This window comes from Amyelois transitella, chromosome 10 (assembly GCF_032362555.1).
Source record: "Amyelois transitella isolate CPQ chromosome 10, ilAmyTran1.1, whole genome shotgun sequence".
Lineage (NCBI taxonomy): Eukaryota > Metazoa > Arthropoda > Insecta > Lepidoptera > Pyralidae > Amyelois > Amyelois transitella.
Window position 1 is genome coordinate 728546 of NC_083513.1, and position 20531 is coordinate 749076.

General features: G+C 34.0%; 2 protein-coding genes across 2 annotated transcripts in view; one reads left to right on the top strand and one right to left on the bottom strand.

Moving 5' to 3' along the window:
* Positions 1–20531, bottom strand: part of LOC106134785 (uncharacterized) — a 41309-nt gene that overhangs the window by 9846 nt on the left and 10932 nt on the right. The gene's annotated exons all lie outside the window — the stretch shown is intronic.
* On the top strand, positions 5620–20273 carry LOC132902157 (uncharacterized; the record flags this gene model as incomplete). Its single annotated transcript, XM_060946207.1, has 10 exons — positions 5620–5625; positions 8178–8318; positions 10991–11109; positions 11552–11630; positions 14842–14975; positions 15633–15756; positions 16723–16887; positions 17221–17316; positions 19362–19534; positions 20054–20273. Coding segments are annotated over exons 1-10 (1257 nt in total), but the record flags the coding sequence as incomplete, so codon positions are not given.

The following is a 20531-nucleotide window of genomic DNA, read 5'->3' on the forward strand; positions in this document are numbered from 1 at the left end:
GGACGATACATCATCAATGTACACCAGGCAAGCAGAGGTATTAATGTTTACTATCAAAGATATCGATACAAAATCTGTTGTAGTTGATAAATAATCCATATCCCAATCATATTCTTTGAGTGAACATTTTTCGATCAACGTAAGTGGGTCATTCGTTGGACTGCCCTTCATGATACCCAGTAGTTGATAGGCCCTGATGTCGGCAAACAATGGCATGAGAAATGGTAACTTTTAGACAGGAGGTTAATATTTGGTATGTGGGGGCAACAAGTGATGATTCTGGAATTTCCTCGGGAATGTGAATAAGCTAGTAATCACAACAGTTTTTGTTATGCGTTAGGACGCATCTATCGATTTGGGTTTAAAATCATAATTTCATTTTGGTACTTATCAATATACAAAATTGTTACTACGAAAACCTTATCTGTATTGTTTTAGTTTACCTACGAGGGGAGTACATATGAATCTAATCAAAATATTATTTTTGACAAAGAAAAGTTTGATAATGCAAAAACTGATCAAAAAAAGAAATCCAAAATAACAGATTTCGCTAAAAAGATAACACGCGATGGGACTAATCTTAAATCGAAAGGTTTGTGTTATTATTTAACTTCTGTGAGCTGTCAGGTTTAGTCTTTGAAGAGCAAAAGTCTGATTACAGTCGATCTATACCGAATGACTGTTGTGTGACTTAGGCAATCAGATTCCAGGTTCTTAAGCAACACTTCTGAAGCTATCAGGACTACACTGAGATGATGAAAGCCCACCCATACCCATAGTGGTCACCGTAGCTCGCGTGAGTTTCTGCACTTTAGAATAGGATCGTAAAATGTTGTTTTAGGCGATGGGCTAGCCACCTGTCCAATTTGAATCCCAATTTCATCTTTTAGCCATACAGTTGAATGTAACATTTCAGTCGTTGCTGGACTTTTGGCTCTGTCAGTAAGTAGATAAGGGATAGGAACGTGATTGTGTGTGTCCTAAGGTAATAAATTCTATTATATTAATGATTATTCCTCTGTTTTGTCAGAAAGCCGGATTTTTGGCGTGGAGAAGAGTAAAGAGGAGATCAGAGATGTTAAAAATGGTTCGTATTCACTCAAAAGGTAAAAGAAAATTTCTTTTTCATAGGTTTGTAAGACTCTTTAAGAGAGAGACTGGATAAAGTGGTCTTTGAGGAATTTTCTTTTTTAATGTGTGTGTGTAATTTTAATTTTAAAAGTTAATTATGAAATCTATATTCATACACAAAGTAACGTCTATATCCCTTGCGAGGTAGACAGAGTCTTGAAAAGACTGAATAGCCATGTTCAGCTTTTTGAATTGATGAGAGAATTAAGATTCATATAGTGACAGGTTGCAAGCCCATCGCCTGACAGACGAACCCCAAGTTTATAAGCCTATTCCTTAGTCGCCTTTTACAACATCCATGGGAACGAAAGGGAGTGGTCCTATTATTATTTTTGGTGCTACACGGCACATTTACCAAATTAAACTTCTTTATTATTTTAACAGATAAAAGTAAAGAAGAAAATGCGTCAACAAGCAGAAATCAAGAAAACCAAAAGATTGAAGCAAATTCAAATGCATCTGAATTATCCAATCAAGGGACACCCAACTCACAAGATCCAGAAATCGGTAATCCTTATTCAAGCGAAGCCATTTATAATAGCTGTGCAAAATGCATTAGAGACGGCAAAATATGCATGCCAAAATGTCCACATTCGAAGAAATAAGAATTTTTAAAACAGTGCGGAGTTAGATGCTGTGAAAAGAAATGATATAAAAATTTAACAAATCATGTAAATATTTTTAACATATTGTAATGATTGTCTTTCCATCTCGTTCAAATTAAATCAATTAGAAAAAAATAGTTACTCCTAATTTTTTTTTATTTGACCGCTATTTGAAATAGGCGTTTGTCATGACCATGAGTAACATTTACAATTGACCATACTAAAACCTAACCTAATTTAATAGTAAACAATCTTCAAATTCGGTATGTATAATAATTGTATTTTCGTAACATACATATAGGTACATACATACATAGGCCACGTCTAGCTGTTTGGCTTAATGATAGCATTGAGATTCAAATTGTGACATGTTGCTAGCCCATCGCCTAAAAGAAGAATCCCAAGTTTATAAACCTATCCCTTAGTCGCCTTTTACGACATCCATGGAAACGAGATGGAGTTGTTTTCGTAAGATATTTGACACATACATACATAAAATCACGCCTCTTTCCCGGAGGGGTAGGCAGAGACAATTATATTTGATACAATTACGCAAAACCGTGCACAATTTGATAGCAACATAGTATTTATAATTAAGTCGATAGATGCTTATGGATACGTCATCTTATACAAAGTTCTCTGTGGATACATCGGTTTAAAAATAAAAACCACAGAGTAAAGACACGTTTTTTGATTAATTTAAAAAATACAGGTGTCCATGAAATAAATGCTTTTCAACGTCACTAAAATCCAAAAAAATCTGTTTGTCTTATAACGTTTGGTGTTAATTTGGATGAAATAAGACAGGAAAACGTAAATTCCATAAAAAAATTATAATAAATTTAATAAAATGGGGTCAAAATATCAAGTAGAATAAGACCTTTATGTGTTATTGAGTCGAACGCAAAAGCATGCCATACTACAATAATGATTCTGGTAATTTTTATACATTTTCATTTAGAGGTAGTCTCTGCCTACCCCTCCGGGAAAGGGGCGTGATTTTATTATGTTTGTATGTATGTTTCATTTAGAATTTATTATTGTAATGTAATTTGATTTCATTTATGCGATGGGCTAGCAACTTCTCACCATTTGAATCTCAATTCTATCAAAACCATACAGCTGAATGTGGTCTTTTAATCTTTTCAAGACTGCTGGCCTTGTCTACCCCACAAGAGATGTGAATATATGTTCGTATGTAGAATTTTCACCAAAGCTTCTTTTTTTATAATGACTCCAAAAATTTTTGCTTACATCTCGGTCTGTCTATCACTACACATCACATTATCTGAATAAACTTGCATACCCCAAAGTCACAAGGTCTTGGGTTCAAACCCTGATCGAATAAATATAATAATATTATTAGTGTTTGTTTTCAGGAACTTCCACATGCTCTGTTTTATGTCTGACAATAATTTGCCTGATTTTATCCATGGCACTTTTTTCCGTGGTAAGAATATACCTTGATGATCTTTTCTTAATGTTACAATAAATCATCATTAAATTAACAGTTCCGCCAAAATTTTGGGTCAGAAAGTTAAAGCCAGCCTTATTTTTTTTTTCTTTTTCTCAACCTGTCACTATATGAATCTCAATTCTTTTATAAAGCCAAAGAGCTAAACGTGACTTATCAGTATTGTCAAGACTGTTGGCTCTGTCTACCCCCAAGGGATATAGACTTGATTATATGTATATATATAAAATAGTTGAATCTAGTTTTGCTTTCCGTCTACGAGTATATTATAAACATTATTGAAATCGTGTTATTTCAGTTTAAGCCTGATCGAGGTCGTGCAACTAAAAAGGGCCCACTTGAACAATGTGGTCACACCTGTCCTATCTGCAATGTCTTCGAAATTTTAGCAGAGTATGTTTTTATTATTTTCCGTTTATAACGATTAAGGACGTCCGTAAAGGGTCAGGTCACAAGTACCCGAAACCGCCGAGCTTGTATGAAGAGAGTTATGAATGTGGATGAAGCGAAGGAAGTATGCAGAGATCGTGGCAAGTAGAAAGAGGTAGTCTCTGCCTACCCCTCCGGGAAAGAGGCGTGATTTTATGTATGTACATATGTATGTATAACGATTATTTTCCGTTTAGTTATAAAACTTTAACGGTTAAGTAGTTACCAGCCTTTAACTTTTTTAACGCCTAAATTTATCTTTAAACGCTGGAGCAATTAAGGGTCCAGTATAATGACAATAAAAATTGGATAGCTTGCCTGCTTGACTAAAATTTCTAAGTATTTCAGAATTGTACGAAACGCGCCAAACTTTCTACAAGGTTTGTTTAGGATTTGCGAAGAAGAACGATCAATAACACCGCTGACAAAAAATTGCAGCGGACACCTCCAAAACACATCAACGTTGGAGTCACCACCTTATGATATAAAGAATAAAGTGCCAACCATTTGCACCAAGGAAAACATTGAGAAATCACTTCAAAATGTAAAAGAAAAATTAAGCAAAGAAAAAATAATTGTAACTCCGAAAAAAGAGAAAGCAGACAGTCCAACCCTAAGCGCGAAAGACTTAAAACTAAGCGCAGAAAAAAATTTAAATAACGCTAAGAAAAAGGAAATATGTCCGAAATTATCCAATTTGTTCAAAAAAGTCAAAGATCATGGCACACAATCATCAGATAATAAAGTCAGCAGTAAAAAGGGACAATGGTTTGGTATCTTTAAATCAAAATCAAAATCAAAGTCACCAAATCGCGGTGACCCTAAATGTGTAACTAAGGAAGAAATTTGTAGTGCTGATTGTCTGAAAGCTAGTTTGACCAAAATGACGCCATTAAACAGTTCAAAAACAGGAATGGAATCAACGAAATCATTGACAAAGACAACAGGTCCATGCAGTAGATGTAGTGAGAAAGGAGAAACTTGTCAGCCTGAGTGTCCAAAAAGCAAGGCTTGAAAATCTACAACTGTTAAAATGATTTGATTTGATTACCATCTAAATGAAATTTCATCTAAATCTTAATCGTTCTAATCATATTAAAACGTCCAAAGTTATACAATTGTGTTTTTAGGATTTAGAAATTTTTCATAAACTGATGTTTTTTTTATCTACAATCATGTAAATATTTATTTTTAACAATAAATTTTATGATATTTTGTATTAGTTTTATATTATCTCTTCCATTATGGCCTTTAGAAATTGAGCCTTTATGATTTTTAGCAAAATGATTATCTAGTTTCCACTTTTATTTGGCTATGTCTAAAACCTAAGAGAGTTAAGAGAAGATATCCAGCAGATTTCATGAAGATCTGTTTCTAAAACATTCTAGAATGATGAATTAGATTAACGTGTACCTCAATTTGAACAGCCGTAGTTTATTACTGTGTAAATATCAGAAAATATAGATAGATAGATAAATAAATAGATAAAAACGATGTAGAGGGTTTACTTTTTTGTAATTTAGTAAAAAGTGGGGAAAATCTTTAAAAATCTTGAAAACCATAAAAAATTAGTCAGATACATAAAGGCACATTTTTCCCGTAGGGGTAGGCAGACTACGATCACGACACCTGCATACTTCTTTCGCTTCATCCTGAAGTAGATACTCCATCCATATTCATATCAGTTTTCCTACTGCCTTTGACTATGCTTCTTCTTTTTTCAATGATATAAACTCAATTTGGCTTAGACATAGGTACAATACAATACAAATTATCTTTATTACCCATAAAAATACATATACGAGTATATGTAGTAGAAACATACATTATGAATATGTTGAGCAAAGGTGGACTTATCGCTAAATACTCGTACTTAATAATAAATGCAATTTACTCGATAAAATGTAAAAATTAAGAAGTCAATATGACATTATAAGTGTGCCGTAATGTCAATAAACATGCAACAAAAATAAGTTAAAAATGGCGGTAAGCGTACAAAAATAACAAAAAAAAAAATCCATTTTGCAACTCATTATGTACTTAAAATAATTATAATTTCTTTTGGTTCAAAAGAATGCCATATTCAACTAATTTGCGAGGTAAGATTTTTGTTTAGGTATGTAGACATAAATGCTGAGGGTGCAAATTGGAACTATAACAATTTAATTTAATTTTATAAGAAACCGGACAAAATAGAGAGAATAATGACGAATCTTCCGAAGCAAAGCCGTAGGTGTAGTGGTACGCAAAGGTGAAAGAGTTATCTAATTTGAACCAGGCGTAATCGAAAGTTTCCTATGGACTAGGATATGAATCAATCCACCAGATGAAAGTCAAATAAATGGTGAAACCAACATATATAGTTATATTTAGTAAACCAGCCGTGTGGTTCCGTAAGAAAAAAGAATAGGAATAAGAATCTCTTTCCCATGGATGTCCTAAAACTAACTAAGGGATGGGTTTACAAACTTGGGATTCTTTTTTAGGTGATGGGTTAGCAACCTGTCACTATTTAAATCAATTCTATCATTAAGGCAAACATCTGGCTGTGGCCTATCAGTTGGCACTGTCTACCCCGCAAGGGATATAGACGTGTCTATGGTATGTATGAATCAACAGTTATAATAATACCCATAATGCAGTTATTTATGCAGTTATTACTTCAATATGCATTCTTATTTATTTTCAGTTGCTGAAAACAGATGTCCACTGATATGTCTCATGAAAATATTGTTATTTACATGTCTCGCCATAACGGTTCTGGTAAGATGAATGCAAAGAAGAAAATTATATCGTCTAAAATTTTCAAGGCGGTGGATGAAACTAATGTGCTAATTTTTTAGAATGAAGATTTTTTTGAACCTCGCTCTTTGATGGTCAAGAATACATAGAAGAATATGATGATAAAACGATTTTCTGCTTTATAGCTTCCTCTAGTTATTATATCATGAGAACTCTCCTCAAACATTAAAAAAAGAAGAGCAAACTTTTTAAATTTAAATTTTTTTTACTAAAGAATAAAATTTCATTATTACACACTTTAACATCATTCAAAAATTGTCATATCTTTTGGATTCACAAAATTGGTTGACGTCAAAATAAATTATTAAAAACTAGGTTCACTGCCGCTTCGAAAGCGTCAGTAAACCTTCGAAGCGGTAACAAACTGCACTGCAGCATTTTCTTCAACAGCGTCAACTTCACAACTATCCAAAATTAGAACCGCAATGCGGAGCAGTCTTTGATTACAAAATCAGTCTCTTGCCGATAATCACGTTTCAGATAATATTGTTTGTATTTTTTTAAATTGCACAATAACCTAGTTGTGGAAATTAAATAAAAATATCATTAATATTGCAGTATCTGCCATTGTTCTCAACAAATGATGCCCCAAAAAAAGCCAAAGCATCGAAACGCGATCATTGCAGTACCAAAGATGCTGTATCATTTTGCTGCGATGTTTGTGACATGGTTGCCACGTTAGTAAAATGCATTCATACATATTATAACGTCTTTATCGCTTACGGCGTAGACAGGGCCAACAATCCTGAAGACTGATCAGGTTTAGATGTATCGCTTATTGGTGGAATTAAGATTCAGACAGTGACAGGAAGTAAGTAACCCATGAAAGTAAGAGAAATGGATATAACTTTAAAGAATTTTTTATTCAAGTGTCCAGCTCAGAGTCCTATTGGTTTAATTTTGTTGATGAATGGGAATATAAATCAATTCGTGTACTTTCTAGGGATAGGTGGTTTTCAAGGTATGGTTTTGTTTGTGAATATGTCATGCCATCAGTTTCACAAAAGAATGAAACAGAATCTTTTTGAGAATCATCTCAAAAAGATTCTGTTTCATTCTTTTTAACTGAGCAAGATCGAACGTTGGAACCTACAGTGTCACTTCTTGTTATAATAACCGCTATACGAAAGGCACTATTTGCCACTATAGACTGGTACTTATGCTTTCTGAGGATTTGAAATGATATTTCTTATTGCAGATATGCTCAGCAACTCTTCAAATTAACTGAAAAAATTACTAAGTCGATATGGGATTGTCTTTCTAATAGCGTTACAAAGGTGCTTATAGTATTTATGGTTCCTGCTATTTTTGGTCCTGTTTTTGTAAATCAAACTATTTGAGGAGTTGACAGTGGAATATAATCAAAATCATTAATATTATCTGACTATATTAAATTATTTTATTTATTTATTCTTGATTGTAACATTTACAATTTACCGCCGACCCCACGTAAAAGTGGGAAAAGGTAACGACAAAGAAAGTAACTATTACAATTTGTAAAGTCTAATAGGCGGACTTAATGCTGATAGCATATCTAACATTCTACCATTGGGTTAAACAGAGTACTCTTAAGTGGGTGATAATAAATAATATATAATAAACATACTATACTATACTATACCTATATTCATAAGTTCTTAGAATAAAACAAATTAATGTGTACTTCAATTTTTGCTCTTTTAGAAAACATGTAGAAAGTGTTACTGAAGAATTTCAATAAGATATTTCTTTTCTAGGTAATGCAAATTGGCGCTAACCCTCAGAAAGCAATCGATAAATCTTCGAAAGAGAAGGCACAGAAGAAAAAGAAAGAGAACACAAAACTGTCCAAATTCAATAAGGTCAAGAATCATGGCGCTCAGAAGAATAAAGAAGAGGCATGTGCGTGCAGGAAAACGGCTTCAACGTCAGGAATACATTTGACATCAAAACCAACTCGGCCAGTGACCAAGTCTTATGGTGGTCAAGAATCTGCTTTAAATTTGAGAAAATGTCGCGATGACTGTCCAAATAAAAGGAGCGTTGTGAATTAGCTGTCAAAAAACAAACATATGATATAATCAGTGAGGAAGCAGATCTTTTTAGTGACAAAGAGTATTAAATGTACAATCACCTGAAGAGAACAATGACCCCCTGTATAACCCTATACTATAGGGAAAACAAATTTTCTGCAGTTGATTGTACAGTTGAAAAATTGTGTTGGGGTACCAAATTTTAACTTTGTTGTTCCTTATCATGTAACCTGAGATCAGTTTGTCGTGTAAATAATCATGTCGGTATTTAAATTATTAGGTACAATAAATTCCTTATGCCAGAAATATTGTTTTACATACATACATAAAAAAGTCATGTCTTCACCTTCCCGGGTAGATAGAGACAACAGATTCAAAAAGACTGAAAGGCAACGTTCAGCACTATGGCTTTATGATGGAATTGAGATTTAAATAGTGACAGGCCAGGAATCTTGCACATTCAGGCAACTGGATGAATATGTAACTAGAAAACTGTGACCCAATATGGGGTAGTAAGTCCTCTTACAAAGGTTGCGGAGATTCAGGTAAAATCCTGACTAAGCCGATGCAGTTCGTGGTCATAAGTAGTAGAACTGGATAGTTCCAAGTTTTCATCTTAGACACAATTTGGCATGGAACACTAGAGCCGTATGGTTCCCGACACTTTTAGACCACTCCATCTCTTATGGATGTCGTAAAAGGCGATTAAGGAAACAGGAGCACATTCACCTAGTGCAAGCTTGATGTTACTAGTATGTAAGTAACCCTAGAGGACAAAATATGTAACAAATTGTGGGGAAAATAAAGAAATCTTGTTAAAATTTCTGATTCGTGGATACTTTTATGTATGTGCTTTTTTACGAGGGGAGTGTACGAGGTATTATAAAGATGTGTACACGTATAATAACTGTAAATTTATACCTTATAAAATACAGACTTATAAAATTTAAGATGTGTAATGTTTTTCAATCTGTGATTTATATCGACTTTTTATTAAGCTCCTTTTATAAAGGAGACGAAAATCAAAGAAATTCTATTATTTTGGTTACGTTCATAGTTTTTGGTCTTTTGTCATCCAGTGTCAGCTAAGTCATTTTACAAGTTTTTTTTTTTTGTTTACTTATCCCTAAAATTTTCAGTCATATTATAGACAAATAAATATGCACATTATATCTAAATCAGTGTTCGCGGGTGCAAGGAAATTTTGAAAATGATCTTTTCCACGTGAACCGCTATGTTTATGATACTACATAAGCATGCCATTTCATAAATTGTTACCACGTAAGAAAACTATTTGTTTTATTATTGTGCTAATTAATATTAATTTTTATTTCTCATTCTGGGATCCACATTGCCTTAACGTACGTATTTCATGGATTTGAAAAGTCAGATTTGTACATGAAGTGACTCTGACAGCGCAACCTTTGCAAGGGAATTTGATCTGACACATACAGCTAGGATCATTGACAATCTTGTATGAAGAGAGTTATGAAAGTGGATGAAGCTAAAGAAATATGCAGGGACGTGCAAAGACGTGGTCTCTGCCTAGACGACCTCTGTGGCGCAGCGGTAGTACGCTTGTCTGTGACACCGGAGGTCCCGGGTTTGAATCCCGGCCAGGGCATGATGATAAAAGAACTTTTTCTGATTGGCCTGGGTCCTGGATGTTTATTTATATAAGTATGTATTATAAAATATAGTATCATTGAGTTAGTATCTCGTAACACAAGTCTTGAACTTACTTCGAGGCTAACTCAATTTGTCCCGTATATATTTATTAATTTATATTTATTCCGGGAAACAGGTGTGATTTATGTTACACATCTAGTTGTTTGAATATGTAGATGTCCCCACGATGTTTCCTCTAATGCTAGACCAATTTGTTCTGTACTCTTGTTTAAATCTAACATCTAAATAATTTAATGTTCTCATCATGTTGCAGCTGTCCACGACTCTTTTGCGTGTTTAATACTATGCATCCTGAAATTGATGTTACTTACATTTATTTTTTGTTTATTAGTGGTAAGTTCCATTATTACAAAACTTGTGTACGTTTCGGTTTCTTCCTGGAGTTAAGTGTTGCAGCTTTCCAAATAATTTATAGCCATATTTTTAACGGGTTTAATCCTACTTACTTATTATAAAGGCGAAAGTTTGTATGGATGTATGGATGTTTGTGACTCTTTCACGCAAAAACTACTGAACCGATTACCATGAAATTTGGTATGTAGATAGCTGAAGACCTAGAATAACACATAGGCTACTTTTTATCCCAGAGTTCCCGCGGGATTGATAGGGTTTCCATGCGGACGAAGTCGCGGGCGGCCTCTAGTTACTTTGTAATAAAAAAAGTTTCATTCGAATTCATCCAGTAGTTCCGGAGATTTGCGTGTACAATCAAAATTCAAATCAGTTTTTTTGTCAATTCTTACTCCATTACTGTTTTTTTCATCGCCTAATTTTGTTTTAACTTGAATAACTAACTTGAATGTTTAGAAATTTATTTTTGTTGTCTTATTTCGATTTATTGATTCCAGTTTATTCCAATGGGATCGTATCCTCCAAACAATAGACAGCTGAAACCGATGAGGGACAGCCGATATTACACAAAAGAGACACTTTGTGCATTTTGCGATTTTTGCGATGCCGTGGCCAAGTAAGTGAATTGCAATTAAATAGAAAAATACGCGACGAAAGGAAATTAATAAGGAAAATAAAATAAAATATAAAAGCGCGCGCGTCATTTATGTGGTAGTTACATACATATAGTCACATCTATATCCCTTGTGGGGTAGACAGAGCCAACAGTCTTGAAAAGACTGAATGGCCACGTTCAGCTATTTGGCTTAGTGATAGAACTGAGATTCAAATAGTGACAGGTTGCTAGCCCATCGCCTAAAAAAGAATCCCAAGTTTGTAGGTAAGCCTATCCCTTAGTCGCCTTTTACGACATCCATGTGAAAGAGATGGAGTGATCCTATTATTTTTTGTATTGGTGCCGGGAACCACACGGCATATGTGGTAGTTAATTTATATAATTAGCAAAACCTCTCAACAGTCGCAACTGAAGTTCAGCAAAAATTGTACATTTGTTACAGAATCGCACGAGATTTTTTCGATTTTGCTGAGAAAACAACAAATGTGGTGCTGGACTATCTGTATATTGGTAAATTAAAGGTAGGTTATTTTATTTCAGACGTTTCGGATGATGTTATAGTGATCCGTGGTCATCGAGCGACCGGTGATCGCTCAGTGCGCGTTTTATACCTGTATTAGAAATGTTTTCGGAAAATCATTTTTGTACCTATAAAAATTAAGTATTATGCTCAATTCTAACGCTAGAGCAGAGCCTCATGATTCAGCTCATATAACAGAAATGTTTTGACAGTCTTTGGTGATGATGTGATTTATTAATTTATTTATTCTTTATTGCAGCAATTACAACTTGTAAAGTACAAAAGGCGGACTTAATGCTAATAGCATTATCTAACAGTCTACCTAGTGATAGCTATTCTGAATTCTGTGGTTGTGCCACAAGTACCTTACTCGTTTTCTTTATTTATAATTTTAATTTTAAGTGCTTTTTATTATTTCTTTCTGTCAACAGTTTTACTCGTTCCTGGCCAGAGTAGACCATCGCGATCTGTGCAAACAAAGTCGATGTTGCGAAGTTGTGAGTGATTAGAAAAATCAATCTTTTATTTTTCCTAATTATTTATCAGTTAGTCAATACCTGTTGACAATTTTACATTTAATGCTGAATAAGGAAAATAAAATTGAAGATATTTGTACTCAATATTGTTTTAATCTGACAAGTTCTACTGCTGAGTCAGTCAGCCAAATTCTCTCTTACCTTCGAAACATCTCTTAACTCAATATTCTGAAATTAATATTTTTTGGATTGTTTAGGAAATTTTGTAGGTTATTGGACAAGTTGTTATTAATTAAAATTCTATTCTGAACTTATTAATTTTGGACAATCAAGGTTTGCTCACATTTTATATTAAGTATCGCTAAACAAAGTCAAAGAAATCAAAAGAATAGATTGTGTAAATCTAAGTCTTTACAATATATTGTGTTTTTAGGACTCAGATGGATGGGTTACGCCTAAAACAGATGGCTGCAACTACTGCCGAAAAAAACGATAGAATGCTTCAGTTAGTTTGAATTTTAAAGTTTGTGAAGTCGTAATGCCAGTCTTATGTGAAGAAATACATAGTCTTTTTAAAAACATAACATATTCGTTTTTCTGTAACTCCTTCATAGGACAGTACCTACTAAATTCGGCGGAGGTTTCTTTTAAAAATCATTTCGCAGTAAGCAACTTTAATTAAGTACTTTTTTTTTTTTCAATTGCACTTGTTACTGGCATAACAATTGTACTAACTGTATACTAATATTACTACAGCAAAGAGAGATTGTTCAATATTCCCTCTCATTTCGGTTATCCGTTTCGAAACCAGGATCTACTTTCTAACATATTTTTTTCATTTAATCATGTTTCTCATTTCTATGCTTTGTCCGGTCTTCAGTTTCATCTTCTTCCTATAGAAGTGTTTGAAAATACATAGTCAGTCAACCTCTTAGCAATAAATAAATAGGTTAGAACTGACCATCTATTAAATATTATGAGAAAAAGAATACATCGCGGGAACGTTTGTTTTTTGTTACTTTTAGTTTAGAATATTATAATAACCTAAAGATAATCCGAGTTCTGTAATTTAATGTATATTTATGTCAATGAGTCCTTATAATACAAGTTCAGTGATTTATCAACCTTAAGTGCAGTTTTTCCTCATTTGTTTCAAGTTTCAACCCACATTCAACATTTCAGTATTAAACAAAGAGAAAGATCCAGAGACTTTGGATGGCCCCGGGGCCGCCATTTCCCTTGATCCTGCTTCCTCCTGGCTTCAGTCCCGGTTGCACCCTCACCACTCTGGAGAGGAGCCCGGGGTATGCCTTTTACCATGGATAGGGTGACACAGGTTTTTACATGAATCGACTCCCATCTGACCTCCGCAACTTTTGCAAAAGTACCTAACCCGTATTGCATGGGTCATGGTTACCTATATAGTTGCCTGAATGTGCAGGTTTCCTTACGATGTTTTTCCTCGCCGTAAGAGCATCGGTTAGTATCCAAACTAATGTACATAGCTACGCCATTTGCCTTGTGCCTGTGTAAAGAAAAGACTTGTTTTTATATGAAGCGACTCTGTCTGACCTTTGCAGGGGAACCTTAATCATATCCACATTCTTAGTTTCATACATACATAGGTACATATAATGACGTCTAAATCCCTTGCGGGGTAGACAGAGCCAACAGTCTTGAAAAGACTGATAGGCCACGTTCAGCTATATAGTGACAGGTTGCTAGCCCATCGCCTAAAAGAAGAATCCCAAGTTTATAAGCCTACCACTTAATCGCCTTTTACGACACCCATGGGAGAGAGGTGGAGTGGTCCTAATCTTTTTTCTATTGGTGCCGGGAACCACACGGCGCCGCTCAATAACTTTGATACCGAAATTCCCAACCAAAATAAAACATGAAGTTCTAGCAATAGCCATAAACCGGATTTTAACGACAATTTTAATGGCGTACCTACACTTATTTTTATGCAATACTACGAAATGTTTATTTTTGCCAAAACTATTTGTGATGTGTTTTTGGTGGCTTTAGTATTATGAAAATGAAGTTTATTATGAATTTTAATGTTGTTCTGTCAGCGATTGTGGTGAGACGTTTATTTTGATGACGACGGCTCGGGAGGCCGTAAAATTGTTTATGTAGATTTGATTGGATTTTTCTATTCCTATGAATGAAACTAATGATTGTGAATTTGTAACGAATAACTAAGACTAACCTAGTTATTAATTTGGCTTGTATGGGATATTAACCATAGTAAATTTTGTGATAATAAGATAATACATACATACATAAAATCACGTCTATATCCCTTGCGGGGTAGACAGAGCCAACATTTCAAGAAGACTGATAGGCCACGTTCAGCTGTTTGGCTTGTTGTGCCGTGTGTTTCTCGGCACCAATAGAAAAAATAATAGGTCCACTCCATCTCTTTCCCGTGGATGTCGTAAAAGGCGACTAAGGGATAGACTTATAAACCAGAGATTCTTCTTTTAGGCGGGAGGTTAACAACCTGTCACATTTGAATCTCAATTCTATTCTATCAATAAGATAATAAATTCAAAATACATACTGTATACTTAGAAAATCTACACTCTATTTCATAGAATATTTACATACCAAATGTTAAACATTTTTGCTTTAACATACGACTGTAATAACTAACTGTAATAGAAATTAATAAGGTTTAGAAAAAATCCAAAGGTTCTAGAATATTTTTTCCACAACCATCAAACATTTTAGCTTATCAACACAGTCCAATGCAATGATTTGGCGAAAGAAGATGTGGATAAAGTCATTGAAGATGAGATTACGGAGAAACTGAGCGAGGACTTGGTGCAGAGTATAGAGAAGAAGTTTCATGTGGACTTAGAGAGGTAATAGATGTACATACATACATATAATCACGTCTATATCCCTTGCGGGGTAGATAGAGCCAACAGTCTTGAAAAGACTGATAGGCCACATTCAGCTATTTGGGTTAATGATAGAATTTAGGTTCAAATAGTACATATAATCACGTCTATATCCCTTGCGGGCTAGACAGAGCTTACAGTCTTGTAAAGACTGATAGGCCACGTTCAGCTATTTGGCTACCTAGAGAGGTAATAGATGTACATACATACATATAGAGAGGTAATAGATGTAGGTACATATGTACATACATACATATAGAGAGGTAATGGATGTACACGACATCTAATGACATTATTCTCTATTTGAGTTCCTTCTACATATATACATACATATGGTCACGTCTATATCCCTTGCGGGGTAGACAGAGCCAAAAGTCTTGTAAAGACTGATAGGCCACGTTCAGCTATTAGGCTTTAAGATAGAATTGAGATTCTAATAGTGACGGGTTGCTAGCCCATCGCCTGAATGAAGAATCCCAAGTTTATAAGCCTACCCCTTAGTCGCCTTTAACGACATCCACGAGGAAATAGATGGAGTGGTCCTATTCTTTTTTTTTCTCCGTGTGGTTCCCGGCACCGATAGAAAAATTCCTAACTTAATTTCAGTTTTATGTTTAGATCTGTGGATATGGTTCTCATGAAGATCAAACTGTTACTGCAAAATGGTACTAATCACATTCAAGACAGACTTGCCGATCTCCAAAACTTATTGGAAACTATCAAAAAAGATGTGGACAATGAGGTGAAATAGTTTAAATATTCCACCTATTCCATTGGTTAATTTTACTTAATCCAAATTCCCAACATACATATTTATGGTCACGTCTATATCCCTTGTGGGGTAGACAGAGCAAACGGTCTTGAAAAGACTGATAGGCCACGTTCAGCTGTTTGGCTTAATGATAGAATTGAGTTTAGAATAGTGACAGGTTGCCAGCCCATCGCCTGAAAGAAGAATTTAAAGTTTATAAGCCTTCCCCTTAGTCGCCTTTCACGACATCCATGGGAGAGTGATGGAGTGGTCCTATTCTTTTTTCTGTTTGGTGCCGGGAACCATACGGCACTAGAATGCAATAAATTGTTTTTTACGTTTTCCTTCATATCATTTCTAAATCTATTCCAGATCCTACATAAAACATTCAAATCTGGAAAAATTATGTAACCAATTTGTAGTTCTTTGAAAATCTTGTCTGTGATTTGGCAGAACGTAAAAAACTTAAATGACGGTAATTAATCACTAAAACACTTTCATCTTCTATATTATTGGATACTATTAATAGATTCGTGTTATTGGGATGAGTAACTTTTGATATATTGTAAAATTTATGAACCAGATATTTAATGAGATGTGCCCAAGAATTATGTTATGAACGAAATTGGTTCTATCGTCATTATTATTTACTAAATAATTTGGAATTGAAATTGTTCTTTTGTATATAATAAAACTGCTTCCAAAAATTGACCAATGGCACCAAGTAGCTTCCGAAATATATTCAGGAAAATACTCGAAGACAGACAAAAATTACTAACTGAAGAAGAAATATATGCGTTAAATATTATATAAACGTTCGTGAATGTGCAAAGAAAAGTAAAGGTTATTTTATTTTATGGACAAAAATTACTAGCTGAAGAAGAAATATATGCGTTAAATATTATGATAACGTTCTTAAATGTGCAAAGAAAAGTAAAGGTTATTTTATTTTATAAGGTTGACGCATGCCTCCTCGCTCGTCAAAATGAGACTGCAGCGTTGGCGGAGAAGGCTCTTCATCAGATGGTAGTGTGTGGGTACGCTCTGATTGGCCACGACCCGACGGAGGCGGTGAAGAATGTTATTCAAATGAAGAACATGATCAAGGAAGGTTTGACGCCGGTAAGCATAATGACGGAGTATTATGTATTAATCTATAAACTCTTGCTCATGAAGAAATGCAGAGAGTGTGATATTCCACATTATTTCATTTCTCGCAGGTCTTTCTTGCTTCATCAAAGTTAATCGTTTATTTGATGAGAGTAACAATGTAAAGTGACTCAATAGACGTAATTGAAATAATATTACTACTAATGTGATAATGATTGTAAATGTTAGATTCTTTTGACATTTTAACGTATTCTAGTTTTGTAAACTTCAAAGTATTGGACAAATTTAAAGAAGAATATCTTGTATCTATGGAGAAAGAAAATGTATAAAAAACCACAATTGCAGATTTATGACCAAAAGCCGGAAATCTACAATCTCCTGAAGGTGTGCGGCCACGAGCACGACACCCTGAAGAAGGTCGTCAAGTGCGTCATCTCCAAGGTATGCTTCATTTTAGTTTTCACCAGCTCACACCAGCAATTTATTTATCATCGTTTTTTATTTTCACTACGATAATATCCAGATATCTTAATGAATAAGGAAGAATATTTCAATATGACATGTCTACGTTAGGTGTTACATTAAAAGCCTATGCAGAATAGGGTTTAACTCCCTAACGCACGCCCAGTTTCCGAGTTCAGTCCAGTTTCCGACTCCAGCCTATTCCAGTTGAACGAGTCAAATCGCCTTAAAGCCGCCAAAAGGGGGGGCGATTTGACTCGTACAACTGGAATGTTGGTAGAGCCATAAATGGGGGTAAGAATTTCATCGGTAGATCTTTTACAAGATTTAATGTACCCACTCTGACATCGTGATCACAGACGGCCAGACGAAGAGACAGAAGACGAGATAGTCAGAGAGTTGAATCGTGACCAACATCTGGATGATGATGATGATCTTCCAACAGATTTTGAGATTGGTACTCAATTGGACATGATGACAATTCTTCAGTCAGTTTTTAATAGTTAGCCAGGAGGGTTGCAAGCTTCTTTTTATTGCTACATACTTCTTACACGTTGAAAGTGTCTGCTTATTTTTATGAGACTGTTTAATCAATCTTAATGGTTGTCACGAATGTATATTGCATCTTCAGTGAGGTCGTCAGATGCGTCATTTCAAAAGTATCATTATTTATAAATGATTGAAGTAGGGCATGAGTGATGGAAACAATGCTTCGTCTGTTTGAATTTACTCAGTCATATAACTACTTACTTACCATCGTAAAATTTGGTAGTCAACATATTTTCATTATTTCATGAAATCGTAAAAATAATATATAATACAGACCTGTAAGATGATAGTGAAAACTATAATTAATAATTGCATCACAAGTGGTCTATATTGTACTGGCAGAGACGAAGAATTAACTGAAATGTTATATGTTTATCAAAATCTTCTGCTATCTTTTGCTAAACAATAGTTTTTATGTATTGGAACACGGCAAGCGTATAAAAAGCCTTTTTTAAATAGATAAATTTGCAGATAAGATTTGTAATTGCGAGTAAATTGAGTAACAAGAATAAAGAAATATTCCTACGTGATCAATGGAAATTCATTAAGATTATTATTATTATAAGATTACTTACAATAGAATAAAATCATTGACTTAAATGAAAATGATAGTAATTAAAATTAGTAAAATGTTGACTGCCCCAAAAGACTATCTCTCAAATTACTAATAAAATAAAAACAGATAATGCAAAAACAAAGAGTATCAATATAAAAGTTCCCATTTTTAAGAACAAAATTAAGTTATTAAGGATAATATTACTAATACGGGATATAGTAAATCTACGTTCAAGATGGGATTTACGAAAATATTCCAAAATCGTTCAAGATTACTCATATCCGGCGATTCGAATGAAAATAAATTTAGTCGGAACCGTGTTGAGTTGTGATAGGAAATCTGTATTTTCGAACTAAAACAACACGTTCATTTTATTTCTGACATGCGCCGGCGCAGATTTAGAGTTAGAAAAATTAGGAAATGAACCAAATTATGACAGATTCTCATTAATGTGTCAGCCTTTTTGTAAAGAAATAATGTTACTGACAAAATGAAAGAACAAGCGTGGAATTTCATTAAAATAAGATTTATATGCGACGGATATGAATAGATTTTAATAAAATGTGACGTGTACTCGTTTTTATTACGTTTGAAGAAATTTGTGATTTTGTATTATATAAAATACCTACTAAAGTTACAATTAGTTTGCAGCTCAATCTGTATAACTTATTATGCAAAAACAAAAGATTAAAAACCGTATTACGATCAAAATACTATATTCAGTAGATTTTGCTCTGCTTAAAAATAAAACCCTAATACCCTACCCCTTCGGGAAATAGGCGTAATTTTATCTTAGGTTATGTTATTAAAAATAAAAGTATTTAAATTTTTAAATAACCATACACTAAATTGACACTAAAGATTATTGCCCAGAAAAAAGTTGTCCCTATGTAAGTAAATACGACATTTTCCCTTTCAGTCGCCAGTCATAAAGTCAGCCATGATGGACGTGACTAGCAAACTAATACAAGGTGTGGTGGAACTGACGAAGCTGATGGCCCACGGAGCCATGCATGAGGCGTGTCTCATAGAAGTGGTGAAATCTGTTGAAGACGAGGCGTTTGTCATCGTAGATAAAGTGAAAGGATGCAGGCTAGTAGTTCCTTTGATATTTATTTTATTTGGTCTTAAAGGTGAGGAAGATCTTTTTAGAAGAGGCGATTAAATGCCTGCTACAATTATTTCAGCTTAATCGTACCAGAAATTAATTAAAAAGCTTTAGCCATGCCATCTACAGAATAATAAAGGTTTTTTGTAAATTCCACGGGATCTTAATGTATACCGGGACGATAGTGCCCTATGTCAATCTCCAAACTCTTTAATTGTAGATAACGCGTGAAGAGATATACATACAATACAAATAAACATATTTTCGCACTCATAATATTACTTTGAGTGATGAAAGTTATCCAATGACAATTTTAGAAAGCCAATTTTTAGAATAAAAATAAATATATAAGGGACAAATTAAACTGATTGAGTTAATCTCGAAGTAATTTTGACACTTGTGTTATGAGATGCTAACTCAACGATTTTATATTTTATTATAAATACTTATAAAGATAAACATCCAAGACCCATACCATAATTGTTTAACATTGTTGTTTTCAGTTACGGAAATAGTACAGATGTTTTAAATGAAACAGAGAAGTATATTAAAGATAATAATGCCACCGTCCTTAATCTAGATGGTAAAGATACTAGCAATAACAATGGTGTTCAAGAAATATTGAAAAAAATGCTAACTCCGGGTGATGCTAATCTGAAGAATGAACTTACTAATCTTAATGCAGAGCTGGGGTCAATTGCATCTAATTTTATTTCTAAAGAAGACAAAAAGAATGAATAAAACTTTTGAAAAAGAATGAATAATACTTATGAATTTTATTTGTGCCATACTTATTTACTCTCCTAATTCTATGTAATATATAGTTGAAGCCTGCAGTTTGGGCTGTTCCTCAAAGTCAATGAAGGGAAAAGCTTATAAACTCAGAATTCTTTTGGACTAGCAACTAGTCAGATTCTCTGAATTTTAGTTAGCGTGACCTTTGAGTTTTTTAAATATTGGCCGTGCCTTCCCTTTGAGTCA